We start from the raw sequence: 15,483 nt of genomic DNA on the forward strand, positions 1-15,483 counted from the left end.
TTTTTTTTTTAAAGACAGAGTCTCACTTTGTCGCCCAGGCTGGAGTGCAGTGGTGCAATCTTGGCTCACTGCAACCTCTGCCTTCCGGGGTCAACCAATTTTCCTGCCTCAGCGTCCTCAGTAGCTGGGACTACAGGCGCTCACCACCATACCCGGCTGATTTTTGTATTTTTAGTAGAGACGGGGTTTCATCCTGTTGGCCAGACTGGTCTCAAACTCCTGACCTCAGGTAATCCACCTGCCTCGGCCTCCCAAAGTGCTGGGATTATAGGTGTGAGCCACCACAGCCAGAAGCACATATTCTTTCAGGCACTCTTACAGTGTTTTAATTTAGAACTTTGAGCCGCCCTAGTATTTTGTTGGCTGTGGAACTAGGTAACTAGGTTATTACCTGTAGTCAATGCTTTTTAAAAAATAATTTCTCTTTTTGTTTCTTTAATTTCTTTAATTTCTTGTAAAGAACAGGGTCTTGCTTTCTTGCCCAGGCTGGTCTTGAACTCCTGGCTTCAAGTGATTTTCCTGCCTTGGCCTAGAGGCATGCTGCAATTACCAGCATGAGCCACTGTGCCTAGCCCAGTCAGTGCTTTTTAAAAAGAAGTAAAATGCTTGAGCTTTGAGGCACTCGTTCTTGCCAAAAGGCTGTTGTTACCAAAGCCTGGACTCTGAGTATGCTTGAGGTACTAAAGGTAGTTCAAATCAGGGATCCATAACTAGCACACAAGTTATATAGCTGGTCTTTGAAAAGAATGGAAGGAATAGAGAGGTAGGTTTTAAAATTTATGTTCAGTCCACTTTATGTGTTGTGTCTCAGGAAGCCAGATCAAGTCATTGCATGAGTGCATAAATTGTTTCAGATTGCTAATGCATCATCATGCTATGCAAACCTGGCATATAAGAGTGATGGGTTTGTATACACAATACAAATGAGAGTTTTTCTACTTTATTAAAGATAATATTTTATATACTACCATTAGTTCACACTAATGCTTAATGCTAATTATGCTGCTTCATTGTAGCTAGGAAGGGGAGATAAGTTTTTTAATGTAGATTTTTTGACGGTCTTGAAGTATGGTTTTCTACTTCTTATTTTTGTGTTGTACTGAAAATAAGATTAGTTTCATAAGAGAAAATCTCTAATTTGACCAAACCATTTCTTTGAAGTTCAAAACATAATTTAACATCACATTTGTAGAGGATAGAATTGTTACCTTTCTATCTTGTCAGTCGTTGTAATTATGCAGTTTTCTCTTGAAAGTGAGGGTTTTGTTCTTTTACTGTCATTTATTCTCAATTCTGAAATTCAGTGTTAAAACTGAAAATCCTCCCCTATAAGTTTAAGTACATTGATGGGGCAGCACAATAACCTGAATTGATGTGAGGGACTTTACATCCTTGTCCTGCTTAGTGTGACATTTTGCTGCAGAAATCATGTATGTTTTTACATGGTACTTTCTTGGATCCCACTGTGTCTTAGAATATGTGGTATATGTATTATATTTACCTTGATAAAATTTAAGAACTCTTGAGTGGTGGCACACATCTGGCTGCAGTGGTTTGCTTTAAATGAGTGCATTATCTGTCATAAACTGCTGGATTCTCATTGTTGGAATGTTGTAAGGCATGAATTGGTAGTAGGAAGAATAACCTTTTAGTACAGAACACGTTGAACTATTATTATTATCATCATTACTATTTTTAAAATTTTTTTGAGATGGGGTCTTGCTTTGTCACCCAGGTTGGTGTTGAACTCCTGGGCTCAAGTGATCCTCCTGCCTCACTCTCCCAAAGTGTTGGAATTACAGGCATGAGCCAGCATGCCCAGCCCATGTTGAGTTAAATGTGTTGATTACTTAGTCAGTAAGCCTAGCAAGAGGTTTACTTTTTTTTTTTTTTTTGAGACGGGATCTCACTCTGTCACCCAGGCTGGAGTGCAGTGACTCAGTCTCAGCTCACTGCAACCTCTGCCTCTGGGTTCAGGTGATTCTCCTGCCTCAGCCTCCCAAGTAGCTGGGATTACAGACGCCTGCCACCACGCCCAGCTAGTTTTTTAAATTTTTAGTAGAAACGGGGTTTCACTATGTTGGCCAGGCTTGTCTCAAACTCCTGACCTCAAGTGAGCCGCCTTGGCCTCCCAAAGTGCTAGGATTACAGGCATGAGCCACTGCGTCTGGCCTAGGTTTACTTTCAAGTGCCATCTTTTCTTGGTTAGTCATAGTTGCACAGAGCGTAGTTACTGATTTTGTGACTTAGTACTACAGAGATTATATTTGCCATAGACATGAGAATAGGAACTATGGTGGGACTATTCCCAGATAGTATCCATCCTGCTGTTTCTAGGACATGTTTATGCATATAAATTATTCTTTATGATTTTTAGTTTATTGAGAGTCTTTTATAAGGATGGAAGCAGTTGATCTTTCTCTCATTTCTCTAGTCACCCACAAAAGCTGTATATAATGCCAGACATTGGAATCATCCAGATTCAGAAGAACTGCCTGGGCCACCAGTAGTAAAACCTCAGAGTGTCACAGTAAGTGAACTGTACTTATTTATTTTGTGTTTTTTAATAAGCTGTAATTTAAACAATTACTCTTTTAATTCATAATTTGTAAATCTTTGACTTTTCTATTTAACGTTTATTTTGGCTTTCTTTACTGAAACTTAGTAGTTTCAGTTTAATTCATTGGAAAACTGAGGATTGTCAGTAAGATAGCAGAAATTCTGGTGCTGCTAGGTTAAACAATGAAAGCCATAAAAAATAAGGCTCTTGTTACTCATGACCCACATTTCATGGAATTTATAGTATTTAGTGTTTAAGAGCAAGATTGTCCATATTTGATGTTTGTATAAGAGCTATATTGTATATTACATCCTGTATGTATTTCTAAGTGGCTTTCAGTGCTTAATTTGCTTTTCAGAGGCAAATCTCTTCCTGTATTCCAGTAATACTTTTCAATCCAAAACATTAGGAAAAAGATTCTTAGCAACTTACTTTCTCCAGAATGACTGGTAATATCATACATGATTTCTAGGTTAACAGTAAAGCTTCACTCATCTGGAGTTACCAAGTAAATTAATTTATAACAACAAGAAATTTGGGGGTAAAGTCTTTCTAAAGTATAATGTACAGTTCCCTATTTTCTTAAACTGATTAGACTCCTTTTGATAGTATAAAGAAATCATTTTGCATATTAGTAGTAATATAACATGCTTCTGTTATAGCTATTTGTTTCTTCCCTAAACTACTTCACAGTCTTGTGCTATTAAAATTCTTTTGACTCTGTCTAGTTTTTCTGTCCTGTCCTTTTCTGCTTATGAAAGCTATTTTTGCATGCAATTGTGGTTCTTTAGTCTTTCTAATGGTACTAGAGACAAACGACAAATTGTGTGAAATAAAAAGTTTAAAAAAGACCAGAAGGAATCCTTGAGTGGTTCTTCTGTGTGCAGACATACATATGTCTTACCTGTTAGTGCATGGAATTCAAAGTATTTCTAAAGACCTTTGAGAGGCCTCCCTGCTCCCCGCTTTTTGAAAAGCTTTATTTACTTTTTTTGAAGCTGAATTTGCCAGATAGATGAGATGTTCCTATTTTTATATATTTATTTAGAACAACTAATTTAATACCTTTATTAATAGGTGAGGCTGTCTTCAAAGGAACCAAATCAAAAAGATGATGGAGTTTTTAAGGCTCCTGCGCCACCATCCAAAGTGATAAAAACTGTGACAATACCTACTCAGCCCTACCAAGATATAGTTACTGCACTGAAATGCAGACGAGAAGACAAAGAAGTAAGCAGCCATATAGTGTTTACTGCATGTTGATAGATTTTTGAATGTAACATTTAGCCTTTTAATATCTTCAGCAAGTATCAGTATACTGATGCTCAGTTTGAACCACAAACTTCTTTTGTCCTACCATCATCATTGTTCTAAAAATATTTTTGTTGCCATCTAAGGAGCTATTTTATGCACTTATGTAAAGGACAGTGAGCCCATTGTTTTAGATATGCTAGTTCCTAGTTAAAAAGGGGTGAACTTTTTTTTTCTTGGCAGTTATATACTGTTGTTCAGCACGTGAAGCACTTCAATGATGTCGTAGAATTTGGTGAAAATCAAGAGTTCACTGATGACATTGAGTACTTGTTAAGTGGCTTAAAGAGCACTCAGCCTCTAAACACACGTTGCCTTAGGTAAGATCTTATTTTTATATTTTATAATTATGTGCATGCTGTATTAAATTTTTTCAACTAGATGTTGTCCAAAAAGCCAAACATTTTTTATTTTGTTACGATGGAGAGAATATATAGCCAGTGATATGTTAAAATGCTATCCATTTCTTTAGAAAGAATTTGATTCTACATGATAGAGGGAAAGCTGGGTGATGAGAGCCTTTTTAGCATAGCATGGGCTTCAGTTTTCAAGTGCTTAAAAAAAAAAAAAAGCATTATGCTAAAGCATCTTTTTGCCCTGTATGGTGGCTCATACCTATAATCCCAGCATTTTGGGAAGCCAAGTTGGGAGGATCGTGTGTGTCCAAGAGTTTGAGACCATCTTGGGCAACATAGTGAGACCCCATGTCTACAAAAAATAAAAAATTAACGAGTCATGGTGGCATATGCCTGTAGTTCCAGCTACTTGGGAGGCTGAGGTGGCAGGGTAGCTTGAGCCTGTGATCATGCCACTGCACTCCAGCCTGGATGATAGAGTGAGGTGAGGCTCTGTCTCCAAAAAAAGAAAGAAAAAAATAGCAGAAAGAAATAAAGTAAATAACTTTTTAAAAAGATATTTTAAGTTCTTTTTACCTCTGATGTTCAAGTAATAAATTAGATTTATTTAAGCATATTGTGATCTGAGTGCTTCATTTGCACCCAAATGCTCAAAATAAAAAGATGATCTTTTGTATTTCCTAATGGATTGATTGAATACTATAATTTTGATTGAATTTTTCAGTCATTTGTAGTATATCCAATCAAATATAATTTTTATCAGAAGTATTATGAAAGGCAGTTCAGATTTTAAGCTTTTAATGGTAGTAGTAATGTAAGGAATGCACTAAAGACAGTTACGTTATTTTTTTAAAATACAGTGTACCTAATCATGCAGTAGGCGTCAGTATGTTTTTAATAGTGTGTTTTGCCTATGGTTTTTATATTGTGATCATGTATGGGCAGTGCTTTGACCCTTTTACCCCCTTCCTATTTGCTGGTTTTGGTATTACACAAACTAAAAACTAATGTACTAGCTGTTTCCAGTCCCCCTAACCTACTCTATTTTCTTGTAGTGTTATTAGCTTGGCTACTAAATGTGCCATGCCCAGTTTTCGAATGCACCTGAGAGCACATGGGATGGTAGCAATGGTCTTTAAAACCTTGGATGATTCCCAGCACCATCAGGTATTTTTAAGTTTCCGAGATTGAGAAGACTTATATTGAAAACTACTCGTCTATTTGGCTATCAAAAAATATCTTCACTGAATAGTCTATAAATATATCCTAATTACAGATTGAGTTCATTTTATTTGCTAAATTTGTAGTGCTTATGGCCAGAAGTTTTTGCTTAATACTTATTTTCTCATGAAAACATTTTTTCTTAACTTGTAATTTTGTACTATTAAAATTGTATTTTGTTATCTTAGCTAACGTAGTATATTGATACTGAATTCTGTAAGCATGATATTCTCTATAATCAGAAAGCACTGAGAAGAATCTTTTAATATTATTTGATACTAATGAATGGAAAAAAACTGGTTCGGAAATGCAGCCCTAATTTTTTAGAAACATTTTTGTCCAGTGTTGAATCTGGAACATGGCCTCATTGTGATAAGGAATAAATTCTTCATTTTCCTTGCCTTTGATGCTTTTGCTTAATAATAAACATAATAACAAAAGTTATTAGGTTTAACATTTTCCGAAATTAGAAGACAGTAACCATCATTGCTAATTATTATCATTAGTAGTATTTTGAGATGGCCTTACTGTATTTTTGTTAAAGAAATTATGTTCTAAATACAGGTTAGGTGATAAATAATTTAATACTGCATCTTCTGGGCTGGGTGCAGTGGCTCATGCCTGTAATCCCAGCACTTTGGGAGGCCAGAGTGGGCGGATCACCTCAGGTTAGGAGTTTGAGATCAGCCTGGCCAACATGGCAAAACCCCAGCTCTACTAAAAATACAAAAAATTAGCTGGACATGGTGGTGGGCACCTGTAATCCCAGCTACTTGGGAGGTTGAGGCAGGATAATTGCTTGAACCTGGGAGGTGGAGGTTGCAGTGAGCCGAGATTGCACCACTGCACTCCAGTCTGGGCGACAGAGCGAGACTGCCTCTCAAAAAAAAACCCCAAAAACCTGCATCTTAGGAAACCTAAAGTAACGCACTTAACCCTGAGTGAGCATAACTCCTTTACTCAGTTGTAGCAGATACAAAATAATAATGGAGAAAAAGTGAGAACTAAGAAGTTAGTTCGTTAGCCGGGCACAGTAACTCACACCTGTAATCTCAGCACTTTGGGAGGCTGAGGCAGGTGGATCACTTGAGGTCAGGAGCTTGAGACCAGCCTGGCCAACATGATGAAACCCCGACTCTACTAAAAATATAAAAATTAGCCAGGCGTGGTGGCATGCACCTGTAGTCCCAGCTGCTCGGGAGGCTGAGGCAGGAGAATCGCTTGAACCTGGGACATGGAGGTTGCAGAGATCCAAGGTTGTACCACTGCACTCCAGCCTGGGAGACAGAGCAAAATTCTGTCTTAAAAGAAGTTAGTTTGTCGCTAGGCAAAGTGGTGTGCATTTATAAGTCCCAGCTACTCTGGAGACTAAGGTGGGAGGATCTCTTGAGCCCAGGGGTTCAGATCCATTTTGGGAAACCTAGTGAAACCTCATCTCTTAAAAACAAACAAAAAATAGAATTTGCTTTATTATGCAGTTAACAGTGAACTTAGACATTATAGTGTGTGATTTTAAGGGCAGTATATCCCCAATGGCCTTTACTATGGCATCCTATTTTCCAAAAATAATCTGCTATATAAACATTTAATCAGACACCTGGTCTGATGCTTCTCTACTTTCGGGGGCTCAAAGTTTAAATCTTTAGATAGTTGCATTTTCTGTATACTGAAATAAGTATAAGTACAGAATATCTCAAGTGTTGGGATATCCCAAATGTAAGACCTTTTTTTTGTATTCACATTTATCTAGAATATTTCACCTTCAGTATTTTTAGATTGTGTTAGTAGAGTGTCCTGGCCAGGTGCGGTGGCTCACGCCTGTAATCCTAGCACTTTGGGAGGCTGAGATGGGCAGATTGCCTGAGCTCAGGAGTTTGAGACCAGCCTGGGCAACGTGGTGAAACCCCATCTCTATTAAAAATACAAAAAATTACCCGGGCGTGATGGTGTGTGCCTGTAATCCCAGCTACTCAGGAGGCCGAGGCACAAGAACCGCTGGAACCCAGGAGGTGGAGGTTGCAGTGAGCCGAGATCGTGCCACTGCACTCCAGCCTGGGCGACAGAGCGAGACTCCCTTTCAAAAAAAAAAAGAAAAAAAAGTAGAGTGTGCTGACTTAACTACCTGATCTGAGTGATTTTGAGACATTTTGTTAATGATTTAAAAAATTATTTGGTTCAACCAGACTTGATTGGTTCAACCAGACTTGATTGGTTTATTTTATTTTTTTAAGCGATCCTCCCAACTCACCCTCTCAAGTAACTGGCACTACAGGCTCCTGCCACTATGCCAGGCTAGTTTTTGTATTTTATTTTGTTTTGTTTTATTTTATTTTATTTTTTATTTTTTATTTTATTTTATTTTATTTATTTTGAGACAGAGTCTCACTCTGTCACCCAGGCTGGAGTGCAGAGACACGATCTCAGCTCACTGCAGCCTCCGCCTCCCGGGTTCAAGTGATTGTCCTGCCTCAGCCTCCCGAGTAGCTGGGATTACAGACGAGTGTCACCATGCCCAGCTAATTTTTTTGTATTTTTAGTAGAGACGGGGTTTCATCATGTTGGCCAGGCTGGTCTTGAACTCCCGACCTTGGGTGATCTGCCTGCCCCAGCCTCCCAAAGTGCTGGGATTAACAGACGTGAGCCACTGTGCCCAGCCTAATTTTTGTATTTTTAATAGAGACGAGATTTCACCATGTTACCAGGTTGATCTCGATCACCTTACCTCAGGTGATCTGCCTGCCTCAGTCTCCCAAAGTGCTGGGATTACAGGTGTGAGCCACCACGGCTAGCGATTGGTTTATTTTAAAGAAATCCAAATACGTGTATTTCAGCATCCTGGGTTTATATACAGATGTAAACACAGCTGTATTTTCCAGGGGAAAAAATGTGTTAAGGGTGTGATACAGATTTAAAATTATTATTTAAATTATTGATTTTAAACTGAAATATGACTACTGTGTCATAAAGAATAGGCTGGGCGTGGTGGGTCACGCCTGTAATCTTAGCACTTTGAGAGGCCAAAGTGGGTGTATCACTTGACCTCAGGTGTTCAGGACCAGCCTCAGCAACATGGTGAAACCCCATCTACAAAAAAATAGAAAAAAATCAGCTGGGCATGGTGGCATCTGCCGATTGTCCCAGGTTCTTGGGAGGCTGAAGTAGGGAGGATTGCTTGAGTCCAGACAGACAAGGCTTCAGTGAGCTGATATGGTGCCACTGCAGTCTAGTCTGTATGACAAAGTGAAACCTTGTCTCAAAAAGAAAAAAAATGAGGTATGTCATAATAGAATTTTTATATATATATATACTCACACACACATATCTGTAAAAATGTTCTATAAACGCTTCATTTAGCACAGAATAGCCAAATAAATATGTAACTCAGCTTATATTCTTATAGCTATCAGGCATTCATGTATGGAGGATCCATTGAAAGGAAAATTTTAAGCAACAGCGTTTAATATTTTAAACATGTTTTTTCAGAATATTTTTAGAGGGGGGCTGGGTGCGGTGGCTCACACCTGTAATCCCAACACTTTGGGAGGCCAAGCTGGGCGGATCACGAGGTCAGGAGATCAAGACCATCCTGGCTAACACGGTGAAACCCCGTCTCTACTAAAAAAAAATTCAAAAAATAAGCTGGGCATGGTGGTGCACGCCTGTAGTCCCAGCTACTCAGGAGGCTGAGGCAAGAGAATGACGTGAACTCAGAAGGTGGAGGCTGCAGTGAGCCGAGATTGCACCACTGCACTCCAACCTGGGCAACAGAGCGAGACTCCATCTCAAAAAAAAAAAAAGAATATTTTTAGAGGGACCACTGAATAAAACATTTTTGAAGTTTCCAACATGGTTAGTAATATAAGTTTTAAGCGTTCTAACTTGTAAACAAAAGTCATTAACCATCTTATTTCCTGAGATGTCAGGAGTTGCTTACATGAACTTTTTTTTTCTTTTCCTTTTTTTGGCCTGTTGAAGAATCTGTCCCTCTGTACAGCTGCCCTCATGTATATACTGAGTAGAGATCGTTTGAACATGGATCTTGATAGAGCTAGCTTAGATCTAATGATTCGACTTTTGGAACTGGAACAAGATGCTTCGTCAGCCAAGCTACTGAATGAAAAAGATATGAACAAAATTAAAGAAAAAATCCGAAGGCTCTGTGAAACTGTACACAACAAGCATCTTGATCTAGAAAATATAACGGTGGGTTCCTTCTTCCTTCCTTCTAAGATGAGAATTACTTTCATAAAGTCTTTGGTTAATTGCAGTAGCTCTGTGACTATGGGCAAATGATTTTAACTCTAACCTTGGTTTACAGTTTGGCAAATTTCTTAGGTTTAGATCTGAGCATAATTTCCTTCCTTGCCTGAACTTCCTAAACTAGTTTATCTGTATTTAGGCTTTTTGCCCAGTAAATAGTTACATTTTCTGTTGCATTTTTTCTAATCCTTTTCTCTTTATTTTTTATTTTTTAAGGAAAAAATGGGCCAGGCACAGTGGCTCATGCCTGTAATAACCAGCATTTTGAGAGGCCTAAGCAGGTGGATTGCTTGAACCTGGGAGTTTGGGTCCAGCTTGGGTGACATGGGGAAACCCCAGCTCTACAGAAAATACAAAAAAGTTAGCCAGATATGGTGGTGTGCACCTGTAGTCCCAGCTACTCAGGAGGCTTAGGTTGGGGGAATATCCTGAGCCAAGGGAGTTTTAGGGTACAGCGAGCCGAGGTTGTGCCCGCCCCTGCACTCCATCCTGGGTGGCAGAGTGAGATCATCTCAAAAAAAAAGGGTAGAAACTACATTTAGGCTATTAGGAATTTGAATTCTTATTCTCCATGGATTTCAGGAATAAAAGTTTCAGAGGATTTACATCTGCCATTTTCTTTTTTAATTTTTATTTCATAATAATAGTAATAATTATTATTTTTTGAGACAAGGTCTTGCTCTGTTTCCCAGGCTGGAGTGCAGTGGTACAGTCATAGCTCAATGCAGCCTCAAACCCCTAGGCTAAAGTGATCCTCCCACCTCAGCGCACCAAGTAGCTGGGACTACAGGTGTATACCACCATATCTGGCTAACTTTTGTATTTTTAGTAGAGGCGGGGTTTTCTCCATGTTGCCCAGGCTGGTTTTGAACTCCTGGGCTCAAGCGATCTCCCCTCAGCCTCTCAAAGTGTTAGGATTACAGGCGTGAGCCACCACCTCTGCCATAACTGCCATTTTCAATGGGCAAGCATCTATTTATTCCAGAGTACCTCAGGGTGTCTAACTGCTTCATGGGACTTGAAGAACCCTGAAGATACGACAAGGAAGATTCCTAGGCACCTCGCCTCGCCTGAGGTGGTGTGCCTTATAATTTAGTCATGGCCAGTAGCTGCTCTTAATGCTCATCACGATGCCCCATGTGTGAGATGGCTATTCCATTTTTGCTTTAGTTCAGTTCTGCTTTCTTCTGACTTTTTACTTGTAGAATCAATAATGTTCCAATGGTTTCTAGGCCAGTAGAAGATAATTGGCCTGTGATTTTGAAAACAAACAAAAAAGAATGTTTATTATAAAGTAACCTGGTTTTCAGACATTTCCAACATCAAAACTATATAAACATTGGTTATAGTCTACTGGTTCACAATGGACAAGTCTGTGCAAACGTACCCCCAAAGTCCAAGGAAGCTGAGAGGCCGAAGAGTCTGACAAATCCAGTGTTTTAGAAAGAAACATTTAATAGGGACTTACGAACAAAAGCCATATCTGTATCTCGGGATTCCCATGCCATTACACCCCACATCCAGGGTTTATATGCTATATGGAAAGCGTAATTCAGAATGGATGTGTAGGGCTGTTGAAGTACACCAGGGTTGTTTGACATAAGGGAAGGATATACAGTAAGTACCTGATTTTACACAAGGAACAATGGGTAAACTGGAAATTTTAGAGGCTTTCCCAAACAGATGTTAATTAATCAGAAGCCAGGCTGGGCGGTGTGGCTCATGTCTATAATCCCAGCACTTTTGGAGTCTGAGGCAGGTGGCTCACCAGAGATCAGGAGTTCGAGACCAGTCTGGCCAGTATGGTGAAACCCGGTCTTTACTAAAAATACAAAAATTAGCTGTGCATGGTGGTGGGTGCCTGTATTCCCAGCTATTTGGGAGTCTGAGGCACAAGAATTTCTTGAACCTGGAACCTAAGAGGCAAGGTGGAGGTTTCAGTGAGCTGAGAGTGGCGCCACTGCACTCCATCCTGGGCAACAGAGCAAGACTGTGTCTCCCAAAAGAAAAGAAAAGAAAAGAAAAAAGGCCAGTGTCTCCACACCTACTTAACTGAAGACTGCAGCATTTGCCACAAAAATTTGTAGGATGCTTTGTGCTAGCCAGATGTGACTTAAGGCTCTTACTCCATTCTCTATTTTAATTAAGGTAGAGGTGGTAATACATTCTGGTTACAGTGGAGGATGGGAGAGCAATTTAACTCTAAACAGCAAGATACAAAACTGACATGTATTCAGTACTTTTCACTATATAAGATTGTGGAGGGAGGTGGTGTGCTCAGATGGCAAATCACGAAGTCTTGCCCCTGTCGCCCAGGCCAGAGTGCAGTGGTGTGATCTCGTCTCACTGCAGCCTCTGCCTCCTCGGTTCAAGCGATTCTTGTGCGTCAGCCTCTTGAATAGCTGGGATTACAGGCATGTGCCATCACGCTCAGCTAATTTTCTTGTATTTTTAGTAGAGACGGGGTTTTGTTATGTTGGCCAAGCTGGTCTCAAACTCCTGACCTCGGCTGACCTGCCCTCCTCAGCCTTCCTGGGATTACAGACATGAGCCACTGCGCCTGTCCGAAATATTTGTAATTTTTATTTACTTCTATATTTTTACAATGTCGACTAATTTTTTCATGCTATAAAAGAATAAATTTGAGCCTATCATTTTTATTTGCCTGCATAGTTGGATGAATGTGCCTTTATTTTTTTGTCTGTATTCAACATTTAGATTCATTTCAGGTATGCTGTTAAATAACATGATAAACTTGATAATTGGATTTGTCTTATATTTTGTTGAATTTATTAGGAAGATAAATACCAGAATAGAAACTTTCCTACACTGTATTAAATAGTTTACTCATATGATTAAGCGAGAGCACAGTTGTCAATTTTAGGATTCCTCTTTTTCCCCACTAATGTTAGCTATTCTTGAATATTTTTGTTTTAAATTGTACAGTAGATTTACTATGTTGTTTTGTACAATGAATATCCTCTACACATTAGTTTTGTTACTAGTTGCTTAATTTCTTGAATATATTGGTATTGCTGATGTGCCATGAAAAGATAATTTAAAATAGTAATATGGTCATGCTTTGCTTCATGACAGATATGTTCTAAAAATGCATCGTTAGGTGATTTTGTTGTTGTGTGAACATCAGAGTGTACTTACACAGACCTAGAAGTTATAACCTGCCACACATCTCGACTATGTGGTAAAAGCCTGTTGCTTTTAGGGTGCAAACCTGTATAGCATGTTACTATATTGAACACTGAAGGCAGTTGGAACACAATGGTGGTAAAATTTGTGCATCTAAACATAAAAAAGGTACAGTAAAAATATATAAAGGATTAAAAAGATACACCTATATGGACACTTACCATGAGTAGAGCTTGCAGGACTGGAAGTTGCTCTGTGTAAGTCAGTGAGTGAGTGATGAGTGAATGTGAAGGCCTAGGACATTATTGCACACTACTACAGACTTGATAAACACCATACACTCTGGCTCCCCTAAGTTTAACTCTTGACTCTTTTATAATAACACTTAGCTTAAAACACAAATTGTATAGATCTACAAAAATATTCTGTGAGCTTTTTTCTGCTTTTAAAATTATTATTTTTTAACTTTTAAAACTTTTTTTGTTAAAAATGAAGACAACACACACGTTAACCTAGGTCCACACAGGGTCAAGATTATCAATATGACTGTCTTCCACCTCCATATCTTGTCCCATTGGAAGGTTTTAGGGGCAGTAAAACTTGCATGGAGGTGTCATCTCCTGTGATAACAATGCCTTGACCTGGAATACCTTCTGAAGGACCTGCCTGGGGGTTCCCCCGCACTGCCTTGAAACTCTCTGGCTCTGTCAACCTGGCTGGAGTGCAGTATCGCGATCTCAGCTCACTGCAACCTCCGCCTCCTGGGTTCAAGTGACCCTTGTGCCTCAGCCTCCCAAAGTGCTAGGATTACAGGTGTGAGCCACCTCGTGGCCTGTTGCTCTTATTTTCTGATTAGTGATTTGACTGTGCTTTAATCCTGAGGACTCTTCCAGTTTTCAAATAAAATGCTTGAATAGTAGGCTGTTTTTAAATGCTAGCTTATAGTATACTGAATATAGCCTAAAATATCAAAGAATCCTTTTTATGCCAATAGAAACAAAACCAAAACTTACTAAAAAGACTTGAGTTTTAATTATTAATATCACATTACCGTCACCTTTCTTCCAAACAAAGAATGCCTCATTAGACTTCAGCTTTGCCGGTATGACTCATGAATTAACACACCCGAACCAATCTAAATTACTCTTTGAGGGACAGAATGAAAAATGGGCACAATTGAATCTGTTTTTTGTGGTATTGGATTCTAGTTCTGTATTTGTCACCTTGGAGAACTTTTCTTTTTTTTGAGACGGAGTCTCACTTTGTCAGCCAGACTGGAGTGTAGTGGCACAAATTTTGGCTCGCTGCAACCTTGGCCTCCTGGATTCAAGCAATTCTTCCTGCTTCAGCCTCCCGAGTAGCTGGGATTACAGGCGCCCACCACCATGCCCAGCCAATTTTTGTATTTTTAGTAGAGATGGGGTTTTACCATGTTGGCCAGGCTGGTCTTGAACTCCTGACCTCAGGTGATCAGCCCGCCTCGGTCTCCCAAAGTGTTGGGATTACAGGCGTGAGCCACCACACCTGGCCGGGAGCAACTTTTTTAAAAGAAGTAGATTAAAATATTCTAGATCTCTTCTAAATGTGCAATCCTAAGGTTTTCACTGGTAATATCTGTTGTTTGTGTTTCTAAATATCTAATTTTTGTGCAGTTTTCAAATAGACCTGATAATGTAAACTATCATCTTTCGAAAGGGAGAAATTTAGGGAGAAAAATCAGATCTTGTCAGTCTTTGCTAGTTAAAGAGCGTTTCTTTTGTTATGCTGAAGTTCCTTTATTACAGCAGGAACCAAATTGCTCTTTGTTGGGAAGTGGCTGTCTGCTTTAAAAAGAAAAACAACAGCCAAAGTGAAGTAAAGAGCAATAAAAACTGTACTCAGATTGTGAATGTGGCTCTTGGCTTTTGTACCAGAAGGTGGTGGTCCTAAAGCGTTATTTGTATACAGTTTTGTCATCATGGCCACGTGATGAATATCTGAGCTGCTAAGCCTGCAGTATGCCCTTTAAAACTAGTCAGTCTGCAACACTAAAATGAACAAAAGATTTGTATGTAGAATAGATAAAATACACCGAATAATAAGAAAAGACAATCAGTCTTGCAGGAAAATATGGAAAGAATAATGAACAGGAGTCTCATATTAGAAACATAATATGTGTAAAACTGTTCAAGGTTATTGTAGTTGTAAAAATACAAACAAAAGCAATATGTTACCATTTTGTGTCCTCAAACAAAAATGTTAAGTGATAACTTGTGCTTTTGAAGATTCAACTGACTTTGCTCCTGAGAGTGTTACTTGTTAAATCCATTGTGGTAAATTAATCCAATATTGATTTACAGTTAAAAAATACATGTACCCTTCGACTTAGCAGTTCCACACTTGACCTCTATACTATAGAAATAAGAATACCTATATATATGTATAATACTAAACTGATAAATGATAGACTAATAGCACATTTTCTCTATGAAAAGCTGGTTAAATTTGTTCAATGTAGACTATTCTGATAAAATTGAAAATTAGTTCAATTTTATGTATAAAAGTAGTATTAAACTACATGTAGAATGCAGTAAAGTTTTGTAAAGAAACAATTTCTAGACTTATTGCTGAAAGTTAATATTCATTAAT

At 38.7% G+C, this 15,483-nt stretch overlaps 1 protein-coding gene across 2 annotated transcripts in view; it reads left to right on the forward strand.

Annotated features, from left to right (window-relative positions):
• WAPAL (wings apart-like homolog (Drosophila)) overlaps positions 1 to 15,483 on the forward strand; it is an 85,323-nt gene that overhangs the window by 45,639 nt on the left and 24,201 nt on the right. For both annotated transcript variants that reach the window (XM_011950414.1, XM_011950415.1), the window contains exons 4-8: positions 2,435 to 2,530; positions 3,638 to 3,790; positions 4,055 to 4,191; positions 5,283 to 5,394; positions 9,424 to 9,651. In XM_011950414.1, coding sequence (XP_011805804.1) covers positions 2,435 to 2,530; positions 3,638 to 3,790; positions 4,055 to 4,191; positions 5,283 to 5,394; positions 9,424 to 9,651 — 726 coding nt within the window. The remainder of the gene's footprint in view (positions 1 to 2,434; positions 2,531 to 3,637; positions 3,791 to 4,054; positions 4,192 to 5,282; positions 5,395 to 9,423; positions 9,652 to 15,483) is intronic.

This window comes from Colobus angolensis, unplaced genomic scaffold (assembly GCF_000951035.1).
Source record: "Colobus angolensis palliatus isolate OR3802 unplaced genomic scaffold, Cang.pa_1.0 Scaffold307, whole genome shotgun sequence".
Taxonomy (NCBI): domain Eukaryota; kingdom Metazoa; phylum Chordata; class Mammalia; order Primates; family Cercopithecidae; genus Colobus; species Colobus angolensis.